The sequence below is a fragment of the Calidris pugnax genome, unplaced genomic scaffold, assembly GCF_001431845.1.
Source record: "Calidris pugnax isolate Ruff unplaced genomic scaffold, ASM143184v1 scaffold98, whole genome shotgun sequence".
NCBI classification, from domain to species: domain Eukaryota; kingdom Metazoa; phylum Chordata; class Aves; order Charadriiformes; family Scolopacidae; genus Calidris; species Calidris pugnax.
The window spans coordinates 1478642-1498366 of record NW_015090829.1 but is presented as its reverse complement, the minus strand read 5'-3'; the positions used below and the strand labels follow the sequence as shown (position 1 = coordinate 1498366).

The window sequence follows — 19725 nt, the reverse complement described above, 5'->3', positions numbered from 1 at the left end:
GCACCAGCTCTCTTCTGGGGGGAGGATTTCCCTCGCCCTCCTCCAGGCTACATGTTTTGCTGCCGGTGGGGGCTGGTGCCATGGAGAAGGGGTGGCAGGATCCCTGCGGGGCGTCCCAGGGAGGTGCCCCCACTCTGTGGGGCTGGGGATTGCCCTGCGGCCCCCCTTCCGTAGGGCTGTGGCCCCGTGCCCAGGGTGGCCATCGCCGGTACTTACTTTGGTGCCAGTAATGGCTGCAAGGCCACCTCCTCAGTCTCAGGGCCGCCAGGCTGAGGGGCTGGTTTTTGGCTGCTGTAGGAGAGGGATTTGCCCAGGTGGGGGGCTGCGGACTGGTCGGGGGAGCCCAGGGAGCGCACCCGCAGCGTGGGAGGGGGCTCGGGCTTGCCGAAGCGTGGGGGGGCCGGGCGGGTGAGCGGGTTCTTGCCCAGGGGCGAGCGCTTCGAATCGTCCGAGGAGGAGCTGGTGCGGGGGGCGTTGCTGGAGCCCGGCGTCGACTGGATGCCCGAGTCCGCCATCCCCCCGTCCTCCTCCCGGCCCGGGGCCAGCGGCGGCTGCTGCAGCAGCTTCTCCCGCTCCTGGATGGAGGCCACAATGTGTCGGGAGAGATTGTCGTAGCGCACGGGCGAGGGCTCGCGGGGCGGCGCGTGCTTGGGGGAGATGGCGGCGACGAAGCGGCCATGCAGGTCGGTCTCTCTCTGCTGGGCGATGCGGGCCGAGAGGAAGGGCGAGGTGTAGCCCACCGGGGTGTCGGGCTCCGGGCCCGCCTGCACCGACTCGAAGTCGGGGCTGTCGGAGGGGGTCAGCAGGCTGTCGTACGACAGGCTGCCGTTGCGCGTCTGGTTCACCAGGCTCTTGTAGGAGGTGGAGGTGGTGCCCTCCGAGCGGATGGACTGCAGGTGGCCCATCTCAAAGCCCGTGCCCTGGGCCGACTTGAGGCTGGAGGAGCGGGAGCCGCTGGAGAGCGGGTCGAAGTGAAAGCTCTTGCCGAAGGTGGGCGAGCGGAAGCTCTCGGGCTCCAGGCTGGGCTCCGAGCGGTAGCTGGGCTTGCGGCTGCTCTCGCAGATGGAGTTGGGCTCCTTCAGGCTGTTCACTCGGCTCAGCTGGGGGACAGAGACACCGCCGTCACCCACAGGAAGATGGGGACCCTGCAAAGCTCCCGAAGCACCCACCCACCAGAATGCCAGGAACGTGGCGGCAGCCCCTGGAAGGCTGGGTTCCCCCCTCGCCCAGCCTTGGGAAGGGGAGGCACGGCCTTACCTTGGCGCTGGTGGAGTGGGGCAGGGCTGCTGAGCTGCTGCTGCTGCTGTAGCCGGGCCGGTACTTGTACATGGTGGGGGTCGGGGGGCTGTCCTTGCCTAGCAAGCTGCTGTCTGCAGTGGGGGGACAGAGAGAAAGACGCTCAGAGCCGTGTGAGCTCCCCGGGGCGGCGCAGGGGAAGGGACACCGCACAGAGCCCTGCCCTCCCGGAGAACCGGCACCGAGCCTGGGGCAGACAGACCAGGGGGGCAGAGAGGGAGAGAGGAACGGGCTGGAGGAGAGGCCACTGGGGGCAGATGAAACGGAGCACGATGGAAACATGTCACCGTGGACATGTGTCTGGGGCTGGCACTTCCATGCCCCTGCAGCGGCCCCGGCTGGGTGACAGCCCGGGGTCAGTGGGGTGTGCACTGCATGGAGGTGTCAGTGGGTGCCGGGGCACCCCAGGGACCTGCCAGCCAGTCACCCCACATGCCACAGCCCTTCTCCAGGCAGCAGGGCTGGTCCTGGCAGGGGACAGGGAGAGCTGCAGAGGCCTCTGGCCGGCTGCAGGAAGCAGCTGCTTCTAAGCTCTGCCCTTCACATCCCACCTCTCTCGCCAAGCCCACGCAGGCAGCTCCCCGCGCTGCTTCGCCAGCGCCCCGGGAAGGGGGGAAGCAAGTAACACAGGCTGCCACCAACGTGCTCTCTGCCGCCAAGCCAGGCCCACCACTCCTTCGCCTCCTTCCTCCGGGTGATGCTCCTGCGCCTGCCTGCAGCGTGGCCGCCTGCAGCCTGCCCGTCGCAGCCTCCTGCTCTTCTCCGAGGGAGCAGAGCTGACCGTGAACATCCCACTGGCTTCTCCAAGCGCAAGGGGCCACGTAAACCAGCCCAGAGATACAGGCACGTCCTGCCCCACAAGACGCTGGTGCTGATGTGCTTGGGGTCTGCCCCGCAGCCTGTTCCGCCTACGGCCCTGGCTCCTGCTCTGCCTGGGGCAGCCCTGGGCTGCCCAGGACCCTGCATCCCTCCTTACCCTCGTTGGTGGCCAGGGTTAAGTGTGTCCTCAGGCCCGTGTAGCGGCTGAGGTCTGGCTTAGGTGGGGGTGGCGGCTCGGCGTCAGCAGACTGGCTCTCCGTCACCTCCAGGCTTCCTTTGGACTGCAGAGACAAAGCGCAGAGGGGGGGTCAGAGGGGCACCAAGGCTCAGCCCTCCCCAGGGCAGGCAGGGAGCTGGCAGTGGCGTTCGGGGGGCTCCTGCTGCCTCCCAGGCCATCCTGGGCACTTGAAGGCGGCACGAGCCGCAGGTGCTGGGAAGTGCTGGGGAAAGGGCACCTCCATGGGACACTGCAAGTGGCAAGGATGGGACGGGGAAGGGCCATCAAGGGTGCAAAGCCTCATGTGGCTGCTGCCGCATGCGAAGGACGTGGTTTCCACCCCATGGGGACACAGAGGAAGATGACACGGAGGGGGGTTGGGGAATGTGACCAGGCTCACTCGGTTCTTTACTCACGGATGCAGGCCTGCACCCCTGGGCTCCACGGAGGGCCCCCAATGCAGGGACCGCTAATCCCCACCTTCCTCACCTTCGTCCTCTTCAGCTCTGTCTGGATACCGTTGTCCATGATCTTGACAGTGATCTGACCGTCTGATACCTCAGGCCGCAAGAAGGGGGGTCTCACCAGCACCGTCTGCTCGGCCCTGGGGCGCCCGAGGTACCTGGGGAGAGGGGCAGGGGAAGCTCAGGGCCCAGAGCTCAGGATGGAGGGGGGCATTGCAGGGGCAGGGGGGCACCGCCGCGCTGTGCCGGGCTCACCTGGGGGCCGGGGAGCTGCAGAGGACCCGGCTGACGTTCTTACAGCAACCGTTGGTGAAGGGGTTGACACCACCACGGAACTTGCCCGTCACCTGCGGGACGAGGAGCGTGGCAGGGTACCGGGGCGGGCAGGGACCCCAGGGGTCCCCGTCCAGCCAGCAGGGTCCGGCTACCCAAGGTTTGTCCAGCTCATAACAGTCTCCAGGGACAGAGATACTCTCCCTTCTCCAGGACACTGTTCCAATGTTCAGCCACCCTCCAGGGGAAAAAGTCTTTCCCTGATGTCTCACTGGGAGCTGCCCCCTTTCCAGCTGTGCCTGTCCCCTCTTGTCCCCCTGGGAAAAGGCTGCCCGGCTCCATCCCCCTGCAGTCACCCCCAACAGCCCCAGCGAAGAACCCCCCTCCCCAGGTTGTGCAGACAAGGTGCTCTCAGGCCCCCCTCACAGACATCTTGTGCTCCAGCCCCCAGCCAGCTTCTTCGGCCCCTCCTTGCCTCAGTCCAGCCTCTCCATGTTTGTCTTGTTCCAGGGAGCCCCAAAACATACCCAGACGTGGCCTGAGAGGGGCTACCAGCCCTGCACCAGCCCCCAGACATACCTGTTCATTGGTAGTGCGGCCCCTCGCCACGAGCACCACGTGGAACCCCGTAAGGCCAGCAACAGGAATGAAGAACAAGCCGGCCACGCACATCACCACCATGCTATCCACAGGCAGCTAAGGAAGAGCCACAGCCCTGCCCCACAGCACGCTGTCCCCAGCCCTGCCACCGTGTCCCCCCCCTCGTCCCCGCTCCCACAGCCGCGCAGAGGATACGTGACGGCCATGCGGACGCCGGAGAGCTCCTCCACCTGGTAGAGGACGTAGAGCAGGCCGAAGCCGAACACCCCCATGATGTGCGTGGTGAGGGACAGCAAGAAGAGGAAGAAGTAACGGTAGTTGCGCCGCCCGATGCAGTTGTTGACCCAGGGACAGTGATGGTCAAACTCCTGTGGGTGGGGAGAAGGCACGGTGAGGGGCTTGGCGGCCAGGGCTTCCTGCCCGCGCTACGCATCAAACCCTGCGCAGAAAGAGAGAGGCATCGAGACGCGGCAGCTCCTCACCTCCACGCAGTTGTCGCAGACGCTGCAGTGGGAGCAGCGTGGTGGCCGGTAGAAGCGGCAGGTTGCGCACCACTTCATGCGCACCTGGATGCCCTTGATCTCCACCGTCTTGTAGAGCGGGGCTCGGAAGTCGTCCTCCTTGTCCTCGTCCTCCTCAGCTGACGGGGAAACCCCAGCAGAGCGTCAGGCCCAGGCACCCTCCTGCCCTCCCAAAGCTGGGGACACTTGGCATTGCCCTCCTCTGCCACCAGCCCCATCCCATCTGGCACAGGGACCAGGCGGGGACCACTGAGGACAGGTAGAGGAGCCAGAGGGGCTCTCCCAGCCCTGCTCGGAACCCCAAGACCCGCCTGACATCCAGGTACCCCATGTGGGGTGCCAGGATTCACCCTGCTTCTGACACCAGGCCCTGCAGGCTGGGTGCTGAACCCAGAGCTACTGTCACCAGAGCATGTGTGACCACCCAGACAGGGCACGCAGGGCTCTCCCTTTTGAGATCCGTAAATCTCCTTCACCTCACAGGAAGAGGGGAAGGAGGTAGCTCTACTCAAGACACTTCCCAGGCACTTCCTCACACCCCGGAATCGGAGCCTGGAGACAAGTCTGGTGGCAAGGGGGACCCTGTCACTGCACCAGCCAGCCCCCACCAGACTCACCTCGTGGGAATATGCCGGGGTCCATGAAGGTGGCCATGCTGAAGTTGGCCAGCACAAAGAGGAAGACGACGGCATTGTAGATGGGAATGACTGGGGAGACGTAGAGGCTGAGCCCCGGGCACCTGCAGGCACAAGAGCAGTGAGACACCTGGGCCCTGTCCCACTGGTCGCTCCCCTGGGGGTCCCACACCGAACAAGGGATGAGCAGCCGCCAACCGCCCCCTCCCAGCCCCACAGCCCCCCGTGGGCCATTCCTGCTGTGCTGGTGGTGCCCCAGCAGGAAGACCACGTCCCTGCTGTGTTTCCAGGCACCCGGGGAGGTTCTCACCATCAGCTCTTCCCTTCCCTCTCCCCAGCACCCTCGGAGCTGCACCCAGGGCACAGACCTCGGCTGTGCCCAGCTCCCCCCACAGCCCACCCAACCCCATCCCGGGGGGTGCCGTGGGAGTGCTCCTGTAAATCACCATGGAGCAAAACCACCGCTGGCCCCGTGCACCAGCAGCCCCATGGGCAGCAGCAACGGGGTGAGCCAGGCCGATGGCACGGGGGACAGGGGGGACACCCGGGAGGGATCCGGCCACAAGGCACCCGAGTGTCACCCTCCACACGTCTCACCCTGAGCACAGGGGACAGCGGGGACCCCGCGAGGGGATGCAAAACCAGCAGCAGGCCCAGTGCCTCCAGGGCTGCTCCTGCTCCTCACACCCTGGAATCGGAGCCTGGAGACAAGTCTGGTGGCACAGGGGACCCCGTCACTGCACCAGCCAGCCCCCAGCCCCTCCGTGGGGCTGGAGGGAGCACAGTGAAGGAATCACCGCCGTCCCCCTGCCCCGGGCAGGCACGGGCTCAGGACAGTGGGCTTCCCCCTCAGAGGCGCCAGCGTAATACCCTAATCTGCTTTGCTGCTGGGAGTTTAATCCCACAGATCTAGGGCAGCATCTGTCCCTCTCTTCCCCCCACGGCCGTTGCTGCAGGAGGATGGAGGCAGCGCAGCGCGGGGCTCGCGGGCAGGGTGACATATGGTGCCAGCGCCGTAATCCCCCGTGGCCCCCGAGCAGGTAGAGGTGAAGGGGCAGGTGCCGGCCCCGTCCCCTCCTCCACCGCCACCCGCTGCGACTCGGCCGGGGCACGGGCCCATCACCGGCAGGCAGTCCCGGGGGATCCCTGGCCCAGGGCTCTGCCCCCCAGCCAGCCCCGTCCTGGGTGAGGGCAGGGGGGGTGCCGGCGGGGGGCTGCCTGCAGGCAGTGTTGGGTAGGAGATAAGGCGGGTCGGGGCTGGCGGAGCGGGCAGACCTGCCCTGGCAGCGGAGGAGGGAGAGGCGGGCAGGGCGCACCCAGCACTGGGCACGGCTCCATGCCCCGGCCCTGGCTCCATGCCCCGGCCCTGCCTGCCCCTGCGGAGGGTGGGGGGCAGCAGCGGGACCTGCCCTCCGATGGCCAGGGACAAGGGGGTCCTAGTCCAGGCGCAGCGAGGAGGGCGAGAGGAGAGGAAAGCAGGAGGGCAACCCCCCTCGATTTCAGGGGAGCCCAGCCCTGCTCTGCCAACCAGCACATTCCTCCTCCTCCTCGCCTGACGCAGGGCTGGGCACCTCCACCCTTGGCAGCACCTCTCAGCCCCGGCCCCACACACCAGACCAAGGCTGCACCTGCAAACTGTCTTCTCCAAAACATCTTTCACACATCCCCCTGGTTCCTCCATGCCGCTCAGGAGCCCTCCGAGCCCTCCTGGGCACCTTGGGCAATGCCTTCCCCCTCCATGAGGGACCCAGAGCTCTCCTGCGGGGCAGGAGCAGCATCTTCACAACCCGCATGGCACCAGCCCTGCCGGCTCTGCCTCCCAGGCCAGCCGGCCCTGCTGTCAACTTTGGAAGCCACCTCCTCTGGAAACTGGCCAGGCAGATTCTCTGCAGAGTGGCCGGGATGGGCTGGCGAGGAGGAGCCCTGAGTCTGCACCCCGAAACCCTTGGAGAGGTACGGGATGTACGTGACGTTGTGAGGGCAAGACCTGAGCGAGGGAAGAACACACCAGCCGCCTCGAGCCCAGCCAGCCCAGTACAACCGGCAGCGCTGGGAGCTGCTGCAGGACTGGAAGCCATGCCAGGATCAAGGGGGTCACACCTCACCCAGCCTCCCGTCCCCGCTGCCGGGCTGCCCCCGGGGACAGGGCTCATCCCTCCCGCCTCCAGAGCCGCGCTGCCAGGGCTGCCCCCGGCCACCCCCAAGCAGCACCGGCAAGAAACGTTCAAGTGGTTTGCAGAAAAGGAAGGGGAGAAAGTCTCGCAGGGGGGAAACTGGTATTTGCGGTGGGGTGGGCTGGCAGGGCAGGAGCCACAGCCCGCCGGCACTGGCCCAACAGCAGCAGAGACCTGGGCAAGGGGCAAACACCCGCTCCCCACGGCTCCCAGCACCAGGAGCCTTGCAATGGTGGGGTTTCAGAGAGATGGTCGGCTCCCTTAGCCCCCATCTCTTCATCACCGCTGTTGTCCCAGTTTTTGAGGGACCCAGCAGGGCTGCTCTCTGACCCCGTGGGGGGGCAGCCCCATTGGAGGGGTGTTTCTCCCCTCTCCCTGCCCTGGGCACCGCACACCGACAGTGCCAAGGGGAAGGTGGCCACTCATAACATCACTTTGCCCCAAGGAAGGGCAGAGCTGAGCACCCCAACCGGAGCGGAGCCCCCTTGGCTCTGCTCTCTGCCGAGCTGCAGAGGAGAGGGGCAGAGGGTTCAGAGGAGCCCTGGAGATAGGAAAAGCCCCTCCTGAAACCCTGAGCAAGGAGGTCCTCTCTCTAGGAAGGGAAATCCCTGCCCAGATCTGTGCTCGAAAGGGCCAGGGGTAGCCAGGGAGATGCGATGCCCGCCGCGGCCCCGCAGAGGGGAGGTGCCAGCAGCGATGAGCCAAACGTGCAGCCCAGACCCTGGAGACAGAGCCCAGCCAGGGAATGGCCAAGCTGCCCCGGTGAAGGGGAAAAGCTCTGGGGCAGGCAAAGGGCAGGACTGGCCTTCCCTGAGGGAAGGAATGCCTCTCCCATCACTTCCTCGCTCTCTGGGCACTGAGCCCTCCCCGGGAGGGAGACGCTCGGCTCCCAGGGGACACCAGCAGGTCCCCGGGGTGAGAGACTGACCCTTTAGCTGAGGGAGCAGCAGCGGCCTCCAGAAACCTTGGCATTGGGGAGGACGCCACCACAGCTTCTAACAGCGACCAGTGATGCCCATGGGTCAAATGGGACCTGTCTGGGGACACCGATCCCCCTGTCAGCCCTGCTCTGCTGTGGGGGCTCATGGGGCTCACTGCAGTGTGTCCTCCAAACCCAGCCTCCACTGTAGGGGGCTGAGCACCCTACAGCAGGGGACCCCGATTACTCCAAGAGCCAGCCAGACTCCACAGATGAATGGCAGGCTGACTTCAGCTTTCAGAACAGAGATCTGACTGGAGACACTGGTGTGGCGCCTCGGGGACAGCCTACAGCCCCCTCCTCACCAGCTGCTCTGCACCGAGAGACCTGCACACCCAGAACCACCAGCCAGATATGCAAAGCTGCCTGGGCTGGGGATCCAGGGGCCAGGGCAAGCAGAACACCCTCCCCAGGGACACGAGGAGTCGCAGCTCATGAGGGTGGCCCCAGGTTGAGCGCTGCTGGGCAAAGACAATGCCAGGGGTCTCCTCCCAGCTCTCTCGGCACCTACGGACCCCACACACACCGTAGAGGGGAGCAGGAATCCCCACCACACACAGGCCATACGCTACTCAAACCAAACCACCCACTGGCACCCGTGCTCGTGGCCTCAGACACAGGGGAGTCGCCTTCCCCAGACCAGCCCCCCCAACACGGTCCCCTGCAGCAGAGGGAGCAAAGGTGTCTCCCCAGCGGAAACCTCCTTATCAGAAGCACCAACATGTTCCTGCCCCTTGCTCTCCTCAAGCAGGGCACGGGGCTGCAGACCCTGCCCCAACACCCAAGGGAGGGAGCAAAGGTGTCTCCCCAGCGGAAACCTCCTTATCAGAAGCACCGACATGTTCCTGCCCCTTGCTCTCCTCAGGGCACGGGGCTGCAGACCCTGCCCCAACACCCAAGGAGGAGGAGGAGAAGGAAGAGGAGGAGGAGGAAGGCTGCTTGCCATGGTGGCCACACAGGTCCCAGGGAACTCACCGCGTTCCCTCTCCAGATGGGGATGCAAAGCACACCCATTGCCAGGAGAGCTGTCGGGACTTGTCTCTGGCAGCACATAAGAGAAACCAGGGAACCTGGGGCAAACTGAGTCACATCTGGATCCGAGACAGGCTGTTTGCCACCAGTCACACCAGGAGAAGCCCGTCACTCCCCAGCCTGGCTTCTCCTCCCCTCTGCACCCACCCTGCGTCCCTCATCCCCTGCCCTCTCCGGGGACGCCTCCCCGCCCTGCCTGCACCCCTGCACTCTGACTGGCCACGCAGCACCGGGCTCACCTCACCGAGGGCTGGACTGGCCACCTCTGCCGCTCTCTCCAAGGCCCTGCTCACGCCACTCTCCCGCAAGCCTGGGTCCAACCAGGAGAGCATGTCCCACCCTGTACCAGGGGCACCGCCAGCCCCAGGGGCTGCTGCAGCCCACCCCGGTGTCCCCGTACTCACACTCCTCCATTCTCTCCTCCACTGGTGCTGGAAGAGGCGAGGATGGGAGGAAAAGTTGGGGTCAGAGGTTTTACAGACAGATTCACCCAGCAGCACTTATACTTTGCAGGGTTTTACACAGCCCCAAAATCCCCGCAGAGCCGAGGCAAAGGGAAGGACGAGGCCGAGTGAAGGCATGCTGCCCACAGCACCCCTGCCAAGGCGGGAGCTCCCTCCTCCCGAGGGAAGGGGAGGCTGAGACCCACTGTACCAGGAGCAGGGACCAGCATAAACCAGGGGGGAGAGACACAGGAACTGACAAACTAACCCCAAAGGGGAATTTCAGTCCCTAAAGCAGCGCCTGTTTGAGAACCCAGCAGGTCAGAGACCCCGGCTCCTGCCGAAGGAGAGACGGGAACAGCCCCTCTCCCAGCTGCCTGCTCCCTCCAGCACAATCAGCCTCAGCTCGTTTCATCTGCCATGTGTTCTGCAGCATATCATCATTAAATTAATCAATTAAATAGAGTTCTTGGCCCAAAGATATAAATCCTGGGCCAGTGTGGATGGACCAAAAGGCGTCTGGCAGATACGCTAGAAATAACACAAGTGGAGCCTTTCAGAGTGCTGTGCCGAGCCCCGGCTGCTCTCTGCCTGGGGGAGACCCCGTGGGGGCTGTCCCAGGGCCCCCCCACCTCACAGCTTCCACTTCCCAAAGCACAAGCTTGGGGACCGATGGTGACAGCGTAACCCTCCCCAGCAGCCAGCACGCAATTCCCTCCCTGTGTGAAAGTGCTCTGTGCTCCCCTGCTCTGCTGGAGAGTTAATTTGATGTTTTAAAGTAGGTTAAACAACATCCACTGACCTACAATTAAAGCGACCCTGCCCAGGTGTTCCTGTGGTGAACAAACCTGCTCCGTGGCCCCGGTGCCGCTCCCGGCGCTGCCTGGCACCCGGCGGCTGCTATCGGCTGCGGCGACGGCTCTGCCCGGGAGCCGCTGGCTGGGACACAGCAGCAAGGACAGGGCTCAGGGTGGGGGGCTATTCCCCCCCCCCCAGCAAAGTGCAGCCCCCAAGGTCACGGTGTGTCAGGCACAGCCACTCAGGGGACACTGCCCGCTCCCTCCTCTTCTCCTTCATCCCCCTGAAGGGGTAGCACAGTCATAGAACCATGGAATGGTTTGGGTTGGAAGGGACCTTAAAGCCCCCCCAGTGCCACCCCCTGCCCTGGGCAGGGACACCTCCCACCACACCAGGTTGCTCCAAGCCCCCTCCAACCTGCCCTTGAACCCCTCCAGGGATGGGGCAGCCACAGCTTCTCAGGGCAACCTGGGCCAGGCTCTCACCACCCTCACACCAAACAAGTTCTTCCCCACATCTCATCTGAAGCCAGCGACTTCCCATGAGTGCCTGGCAGCCCGAAGCGGCCAAACCTCCATCCTGGGAGCTGCCAGCGACGCCGGCCCCACAAACGCTGTGTCTCGGCACGGGGAGCTGCTGAGCGACACCACCAGCTGGAAGGAATAAATCAAGCCTGCTCTGTCCTTTGGTCCTCAAATTACTCTTTTATTGCCTGGTTGTTGCCAGGCGTCAAAGCCACGGTGACCTTCCAGCCAGCGATGGCTCCGTCCCGGGGAGCGGCAGCAGCCATCGTGTCCGGCCCTTCTGCCTCCCAGGAGGAGCTGCCTCCCCCCAGCCCCAGCAGGAAAACCCCTCAGCCCTGGCTAACGCCAGCCCTGGCAGTAAAATCCTCAGCCCCGGCTAATACCAGCCCGGGCTAACGCCAGCCCTGGCAGTAAAACCCCTTGGGGTGGGGAAATCTTTGGCCAGGGCGCAATTAGTCGTAGAATCATAGATGTGTCTAGATTGGAAGGGACCTTTCAGATCATCGAGTCCAACCACCAACCCAACACTGACAAAAGCTGTCACTAACTTATGTCCCTCGGTTTAATGATGCTTTTTGCCCCGCAAAAGTGCAGTGATGGTGCCCCCTCAGAGCGAGCCACCCCGGGGGGTGGGGGAGAATCCCAGGAGCAGGGGCTCCAGACTCAAACCCTTTGCATGGAGCCACCATCAACCCCTCACAGGTGTGAGCACCCGTCTTACCTACAGATCTCTCTGCTGTTCCCCCAAAATGCGTCCCCTCTCACACCCCGACCCCAGGAGCGCTCCATGGGACTTGGTAGCCAGTCCCAGCTGCCCTGGGCCAGCATTCCTGCCTGGCTGTGGCCACCTGAGTGGTGGTCCCTGAGGGGCTCAGCGACAGCCCGGGAGCCTCCTCAGCACCCCCACGTCCTGCCTCCCCCCTGCCACCACCCAAAACTGGCTCAGCTCAGCCCCCAGCAAGCATTAATAAGCTCTTTGTCACCTGGGAAGGGAAAATGTTAATGTGAGCAGCATCCCTGCCCCTCTCCCAGCCCAGGGAGATCCCTGCGGTACCATCTGGTCTCTCCAGCAACTGGCACCCTTTTACACCCCAGCTCTTCCCCTCCCGCCAGCCGGACACCTCCTTCGGGTCCTCTCCAGAGATGCTGAACCCTCACTTCCTCGGGGAAAGGCTGACCTCAACAGCAGTGAGAGATCCGTGCAGGAGTCAGGGTACTTCTCCTTGAACTTTCCTTTGTGGCTCACAAACCAGTTACAAGACCCTAAAAATAACGCGGAGGGAGCCTGCCCCAGCCCCCAAACCGCTCCCCTCCACAGGAGAGAATCGTCTCTGCCATTTCCCACCTAGAGGTCACAAACCCATTCCCAGCCCGTCCGATCTGCGAGTTGTGCAAACACCCGGGGAGGGCAGAGGGGCGGCTGCAGGCACCGGAGCCAGCGGTGGCCAGGAGCCTCGCCGGGATCCGTGCCCGGCTTCCTCTGGCTCAGCCCTTGGGAAACCCGAGGGAAACGGATCCAGCTGAGGCTGGAGCGCTCCCACGGAGGGCAGGGCCACTCCGCTGGCCATTCCTTAGCACCCACAGCACAATATCCCCCCTTCAGTCCGGCCAGGAGTCACAGCTCCTCCACCAGGCAACCCCCAGGCGGTCTCTGCCCCCAACCAGAGGGCACAACAGGGAAGAGCCGGGTCCCCCCTCGCCCTCCCCACTCTTTGGCTGGGTCACTTCACTAGGACTCACGTGAAGGCAAAGAAGAGGGTGGTGGCTCCCACTAGGAAGATGGCAGCAGCTGAGACCGGGACGTACTTGCTGGGTTTGAACCTCTTTCCAGATGCTGCTGGCATGTTGGAGCTGTGGTGGGTGGTCCGCCCCGCAGCATAGCCCAGGCCCAGCGGGGTCGGAGCCAGGCGAGAAGGGCAGGGGAGGGGGACGGGGGCAAACCACTACCCGGCCTCCGCACTCCGAGCAGGGCAGACAGTCCAGAGAAGTCCACAGAGGTCTTTGGTGGCCCAGGAGAGGAGTCCACGCTACGCTCTGCCCTGTGAGAGCTCGTGGGTGCAGGGAAGGGGGTTTAAAAACATTAAAAAATCAGAACCAAGAACTGGATTTGGACTTAAAATAACCGAGAGCCCTTATGAGCTTCCCTCAGTCAGGCGACAACAGCCTGCAAAAAGCAGGTCCTCGTGGCTGGCACCGGGCTCCACGGGCAGGGAAACCCTCCAGCTGGGGTGAGGGGAGGAGCTGGGTGGGCACCTTCCCACCCAGCGAGCACCCTGGGAAAGAGTGAGATATCAGTAAACTTCTTGCAAAAAGAGCCACTCCGGGAGCCTCAAGGCAGCCACTTCTCCTTTTTTAATCTGCCTTCTGATGTGCTGCAGCCCCCTCCAGCCACTGCGGGGGGGGAGTGTCTCACAAGCAATCTGCCCAGCTTCCTCCCAGCACTGCTGTGCCGCCTCCTCCTCCTCCTCCTCCTCACTGGGGGTCACAGAAACACTCTCCCTGATTTCACCGGGATCTGGGGCTGGCTGGCGGTGGCTGTTTAATTTTATTTATTTCTCTCTTGACTGTTAAAGCCGAGGAACAGCTGGTGCAAGGTTGAGCTGTAAATCCTTTCTTTGCGAGGGGGGTGGGAGGGGAAGGTCCAGCAGATTGTGTGGTTTTGTCCTCTTCCTACTTGCTCCTTTCTCCTGACCCCCCAAGCCTTTCCACAGGCTCAGCGTCCACTCGGTGGTGGGGAACCGACAGGAATTTCATTAAATCTTTTCTGCAGCAAACATTTCCAAACAGCGCAGGGTCAGTTAATGGAGAGATCTTTCAGGGAGTGCTTTCACAGCCCCAGAAGACAACCGATGGTGGACACAGTGCTGAACAGGTCTGTCTCATCCATGGCCCAAGCAATGCCGGGGAAGATCTCAGTTTGTTCCAAATGGCTCCATTTTTTCCTCCCCTGCCTTCAGTAAAATTCTTCTTCATTAATCCACTCGTCTTTTAAAAGAACTACATAAAATCATTAAAACTTGACATCTGGTACAACACAGCTCACCTAGGGGGAAAAAAAAAATGTAGAAATTAACAAAGCAAGAGAAGAGACAGAGTCAGGTAAAACTGCTCACTGCAGTAACACCGGGGTCCCCAGGACTCGGAGCAGGCGTTCGGGGGAAGATGGAACCGGCGCCTGGTGGATTTAAAACCCCGTTGGCAAGTCCCACTCAGCACGATGCCGCTCCCCCAGCCCAGCTCTGACACAGACCAACACTGTCACCCCAGGCCTGTCACCCCACATCAGCAAAACGGGAGCAATGGCCACCCCGCAGAGCCTGTCATTAGCCACGGGGGCCTGGCCACAGCTCTGTCCTCTCCCGTCCCACCCCAAGGTCCTGCGGTGTTTGCTGCAGAGAAAGCTGAGGCACCCAACCCACCTGAGAAACACACGCTGAGACCCCAGTAAGATGAGGGACCCCACAACTCATGGCCCAAAGCCTTTCTGCAACTGCAGCCCGAGGGCCGGAGAATGCCCACTCCCTGAACAAAGGGGCCGTCGAGGGGCGTGGGGACTTAACCGAGTAGGGAAAGACAACCAGGAATCTTGTCCCCTTCCCCTGGAGGGCCGGAGAGACTGTGGAAAACACCACTCCCTGGACCAGAGGGAGTCCCAGTCATAGCTCTGGAGGGAGGAGTGCTGGGTTCTCACTGGGGAGCCCCGACTGTTTTAGGGTGCCCTCGGGAACCCTTGGCTGGTCATGGGGACACAGGATGGAGCGTCACAGAAAATATGAAAAAACAAACCTTTCCAGAAATGGAAGCAGGAGACACCAACCTGCCCCAAGCTCCGAATGCCCCAGAGCCTGTCACAGCCCCAGGAGAAGCTGGACACTGATGGTGTCGCACCCACTGTCACTGCCACAACAGCCTCTGTCACCTGTCCCCCGCTCCACTGCCTCCCTGCGCCGTCACCCCGACGACTCCTCCGCTTTCTCCTTCCACTTTTCTCCCCTTCTGCCTCCCAAGGTAATTTTTTCTTTGGAGTGGACAGAAAAATACCTACTGCTGACTAAACACTCACCAAGGCTGAGAGAACCGCGGCACAAAATTAAAGGTACATATAATGACAAGAATATATTACAATTAAATGGGTTCAGTCACAAAACAAGGCGTCAGTCACTTTGGCTGACTAATGAAGACACTGCTCCCGCCGCAGAGCAGCTCTTCCTTTGCAGGAACGAAGCTCACTTTCTCAAACCAAGCTTTTTTTGCCCTTGTGACCGAGAGGAAACGCTGAACTGATGCTGGGGAAGGCTCTGGTCTCACCTGGGAGCAGCTCCCGGCCTCCTCTACCCCTCCTCAACTCCAGACACAGCTCTGAGCTTTGAGGGAGGTGAGAACAAGCCCCAGGACTTGCGATTTGGGGAAAATCCCAACACCCCGCAGAGCTGTGCTGTCGCCAGGGAGGGAAGGGCCCGCCTGAGCCAGGCCCTGCCGCGGAACGGAACGGCCGGACAGCAATTCTGGGGATGGGTTACTCGGAAGTTTAAAGATGACATCACTGCTAATTACTTTAGCAGAAGCAATCTGCTAACACGCTCATCTGCTGTAACAGAACACCCCAGCCCTTTGAAAGGCTCCGCCATGAAAACAAAGCCACACCTCGAACAGACACTGCCACATCGGAGGAGCTTTTCCTTGTCACATTCCCCCTCCAGAGACCTCCTCCACCCCTCTCCTCCCTGCTGCTTCCCCCAGAGTTTGCCCCCCAAGTCCAGGCAACCTCCCCGAGCAGGTCCTGCCTCTGATGTTCCACCTGAAGATGGGGACAAGCGCTCCAGCCCCTCGTGGCACACCATGCCCCTGCCGAGGTCCGTGTGCCAGCCCGGCTCAGCGCAGACACAAGCACCTGGCAGCGCAGGAACCAGCTCCTCGTCAACGAAAGAACGCACGAGCTGAGATAATTGCTCGTGGGACATGCCACCTGAGCGAGCGCTGCGTGTGGGGGAGAAATCCCAAGCACTGTCATTAGCGACACCCAAGCGAGATACCAGGCAAATATAAGCCCCGGCTCCCCGCCGCCTTCGCTTGGGAATAACCCCACAACTCATCAAACCTCCAAAGAGCCACCGAGCCCACCCCACCCGAATGCCAGAGCCACCTCGCAGCTCAGAGGGTCCCTTCTGAACCCCACGACATGCCGAGCCCTTCGCAGCCCCCAGCTCACGCTGCCCTGTGAGCCGAGGCCAGTGGTCCCCTCTCCCGCGGCTGGGAACACCCAGGATGCTGAAGCCAGGGAGGGTGCAGCACAGTGGGCTGGCACCTCTGCTGTGCAGTCGTCAGGGTATCTTTTTCCTCTTTTCTTTGGGCTAAACTGCTGGCTTACCTCACCCTGACTGTCCTGGTCACTTACCCCCACTGTCCAGCAGAGACACAAGTTCTGACTTCCCACAGATTATAATTCAGGCCACATTAACACCAATTCCCCCAAGTACATGCTTTCTTCCCTCGCCTTCCCCTTCTGCAGTCCTGCAACCTGTCTACCTCCACTCTACCAACCCCTCCTTTCCCTCCACCTTCTTCCCAAACCCTTTGTCTCTCTGGCCACTTTGTCCCCATCCACAAAGGCCACTCAAGACCTCCCTGCTTGGAAGAGTCCCAGCTCCCCTCACTTACCTGAGGCGCAGACAGGCTCCGCTCCTGCCTCCGATTCCTCTCCCTCTGCCACTTCCAGCCCAGCAGCTCCTCCCTTCCAGCTCCTCCTGACCTGCCCTCAGCTCAGCCCTGCTCCTTCCTCCCCCAATCAAACTGTGCTGAGCCTTGTGTCACCGCTGACTCCCCTTTCCCTCTCCCTTGGTTATTCCACCTGGTTTTCCAATCCTAGCACCCCCTTTTCACAGCGCTTTCCTGGCTCCGCACTGCTCAGCCCCCTCCAGAGCACTCTTCCCCAGCCTTCCCTCCACCCATAAGAGGGGCTGCTTCTACTTCCCCTCATCTCCATTTCTGGGGACTTCCTTCGATTTTTAATTCTGTCCCTCAGGGCATTTTCAAGTGTGACCCCCACCACCTTCCATTTCTTTCAGCCTGAGTCTCCTTTTTTCCGGTGAAGTCCCTGTAACATCTCACTCTAATTTTCTCTTCTTCCAGCACCTGCTTCTCACTGCTCCCTCCCTTCCCACCGTGCCTCCCACCCTGCTCTATAGCTCTGCTACAAGCCCTCTCCTCCAGCCACCGACCCAGGCGTAGCCCTGAGAGCTAGGTGCTTTGTGGTTCAATCTTTCTGAGGCACCAGCCAGGACAGGAGAACACGCCTCACCGGGCTCTCCCCACCTTTGCTGGGCTGGGGAAAACATGTCTAACCAGCTCTCAACGTTCCCTTCCTTATTTCAACGGCTGTCGATAACCACCACAGCTCCTCTGCACGCTCCTGCCCCTGGAAGGAGGAAACATGCACATGGACGTTACGAGCTTCCCTTAAACTCGCCGCCTTTCACCGCTGCCCGGGGAGGAGAGTTCACTCTCAGTTCCCGGTTCCCAAGCGTGTGTCACCTCCCTGCCACCCCTGGTGACCCACCTGCCCGCCTGAGCCAGCCCCGTTCCCATGGCAGGGACAAACAGCCACACAATTCCTTCCACGGGAGACAACGCCCGGGCAGGGCAGATCCCGGGTCGCTGGCAGAGGGGATGTGCTTTACCTGTTCCCGCTCTGTTCGGCAGCCAGGGAGAAGCCCGTTCCCAAGCACGCGGTGTCCTCACCGGCCTCTCACCGCTGAGCCCCAGCAAGGCCAGACTGAGACCAAGGACCCCCCTTTTCTCCCTCCACTAATTCTGATGCTGCACAATCAGCCATGACCTTCTGCTGAGACTTAGGGGTCTAAAAATTAGCAGAGAGAGCACAAGCGTTCTGAAAGCTGCTGGCCAGCAACAGAGCTGGCCAGGGCCAAACACCTCACGCTGCAGGCCACCAACACGAGAACATCACTTGTCTCCACCACCCCCTCGTTATCCTCCCTCGGGGAGAGGTACCCTCGGGACGGGGAGCAGGCTCCAGCCAGCACCCTCTGCTGCAGGGGGGTCCCTGTCGCCGCAGGGCCCAGCCAGCCAGAAGCCAAAGGAGGATTTTTCCAGCCCAGGCAGGCTGGAAAGCTGGACAGGACATCGACTGGGGGGCAGAGCACACACCAAAAGGCAAAGCCGCCCACGTCAGCTGGATGACATGGAGAGCGGCAAGCACGAGGCCCCCCCAGCACCACGAAGCTGCAGGGTCTCCCCACAGCAGACCATTTCTTATCACCCCCACCACGGTAACACAGAGCTCAGGCCTGACCGCGCTCAGCACCCAAGGTCAGCAGGAGCCCCTGCCTCAGAGGGACGACCTGGTGACGCTGCCCCGCTGCTCGTGCAGGAGGACACAGCAGCGAGCATCGGGCACTTCTGCTCCACAGGAAAATTTGGAAACCTGGCTGGAGTCAGGCTTCCCCGGCCATCCTCCTGGCTTCAGGCAACAAGGCCTACACCTCGTTGCTCCACGGTAGGGTGCACGGGGATTTTAAGGAGAATAAGATGGGGTAAATGGACAAACATTTTATTGCAGACAACAGCTCGGAGGCTGGCTCCACTCAGCGCTTATCTCCCGGCCCGGCTTACACCGCTCCCACCCTCCTTCCCCTGCCCTCGCTGCTTTACACGGGATTAGCCCCATTTTATGGACAAAGCGGGGAAGAACAACGTCTCGTCCGGCGCAGCCGTGTCTCGCCCCGTGCCCCGCAGCCAGCGAGGAGCGACTCCCGCCACTCACCCCTGCGCTGCGGGACGGAAACCACGGGCCCAGCGATCGCTGGGAACGGCCCCAAACGGGCCTCTGGAACTGGAGTTCAAGGTCTCCTGCTGGAGCCCGTCAGCTCCACCCAGTCACCACCTTCTCCCTCCCCAGTCAGGGCTCAGGGCTGCACCTCGGGAACCGGGAGGAACGGAGCGTGCTGCTGACGAGCAGCCGCCGCCCCGGCTGCAGGCAGCCACGGTGATAACTCGATTAAACCAACTGAGACGCTCCCAGACCAACTCTCCTCATTCGGATCTAGACAAAGCTCTCGTTGTACTTCACACCCCCCCGAAATCAGGGGTGCCCGGTGCAGGGCAGCCCGCTCCCCCAGCGCCCACCGCAGAATCATAGACTCGTCCAGGTTGGAAGGGACCTTAAAGATCATCTAGTCCAACCACCAACCTAACTCCGACAAAAAAATAAATAAGAAACAAGCAATGAAAAATCACTAAACCATATTCCTGAGGAAGATTCACGGCACCCTCAGAGCCGTGCCGGGGCGAAAGCCGGCAGATCCTGGGGAAATGCCTTCCCAGGAGCAGGCAGGGAGGGGGCAGGAGGACGCGAGAGGGGCCGATCCCGAATCACAGGGTGTTATCCCGGGGAGAGGCGACTCAGGGTCAGCAATTTGGGGTGTGGAATTTGGGGCTCTGGAGAAGCCGGGCCGAGCACCTGCGAGGGCACCCGTTACACCGGCAGCACCGGGGACACGGCACGGGAACGTTCTTCAGAAGGAATTACACTCCGGGGGCACGGGACGGGGCCCGTGGCGGAGAGCGGGGTGTCACCCCCCGGGACCCACGGCGTGTGCTCAGGAACCGGCTTCCGGAAAACACAGTTACCGATATTTTCGGTGGTGCCGGGGACGGTCCCGGGCGCCGGGGAGGCTCCTGCCGCAGCCTCGGCCGCCCCGGGGCGGCCCTGCCCACACCCAGCCCGGCGCCGTGGCCCCCCAAGACTCGCTCCCGGTCGCCCTCGGCTTCCCCCGGCCCCGGGCAACGTGCACCCTCCCGGGACCGGCCCCGCCGGACAGGCAGGGCGTGGGGAGGGCGCTTAGGCGGGAGCAGGGCCCGGTGCCGGCGGGGCCGCGGGGGCGGAAGGGGGCGAGCCTGCCGCCCGGGAGGTGCCTCGGGCCGTGAGGCAGGG

General features: G+C 62.6%; 1 protein-coding gene across 1 annotated transcript; it reads right to left on the bottom strand.

Annotated features, from left to right (window-relative positions):
- Positions 1 to 30: 30 nt before the first annotated feature.
- On the bottom strand, positions 31 to 16467 carry ZDHHC5 (zinc finger, DHHC-type containing 5). Its single transcript, XM_014940700.1, has 11 exons — positions 16434 to 16467; positions 12516 to 13818; positions 4808 to 4929; positions 4152 to 4309; positions 3865 to 4037; positions 3649 to 3751; positions 3052 to 3143; positions 2822 to 2954; positions 2273 to 2396; positions 1258 to 1370; positions 31 to 1100 (listed from the first exon to the last, which is right to left on the bottom strand). Exons 2-11 carry the CDS (start codon positions 12617 to 12619, stop codon positions 213 to 215), a joined length of 2010 nt encoding a protein of 669 aa, XP_014796186.1. The 5' UTR covers positions 12620 to 13818; positions 16434 to 16467; the 3' UTR covers positions 31 to 212.
- Between the last annotated feature and the right edge of the window lie 3258 nt (positions 16468 to 19725).

Coding starts and splice junctions, on each gene's coding strand:
- ZDHHC5 (XM_014940700.1), bottom strand. CDS start 12,619: ATGCCAGCAGCATCTGGAAAGAGGTTCAAACCCAGCAAGTACGTCCCG. Junction 4,038..4,151: donor TCTGCGACAACTGCGTGGAG/GTGAGGAGCTGC, acceptor CCCCACCCACAG/GAGTTTGACCATCACTGTCC. Junction 2,955..3,051: donor TGCAGCTCCCCGGCCCCCAG/GTGAGCCCGGCA, acceptor CCCTCTCCCCAG/GTACCTCGGGCGCCCCAGGG.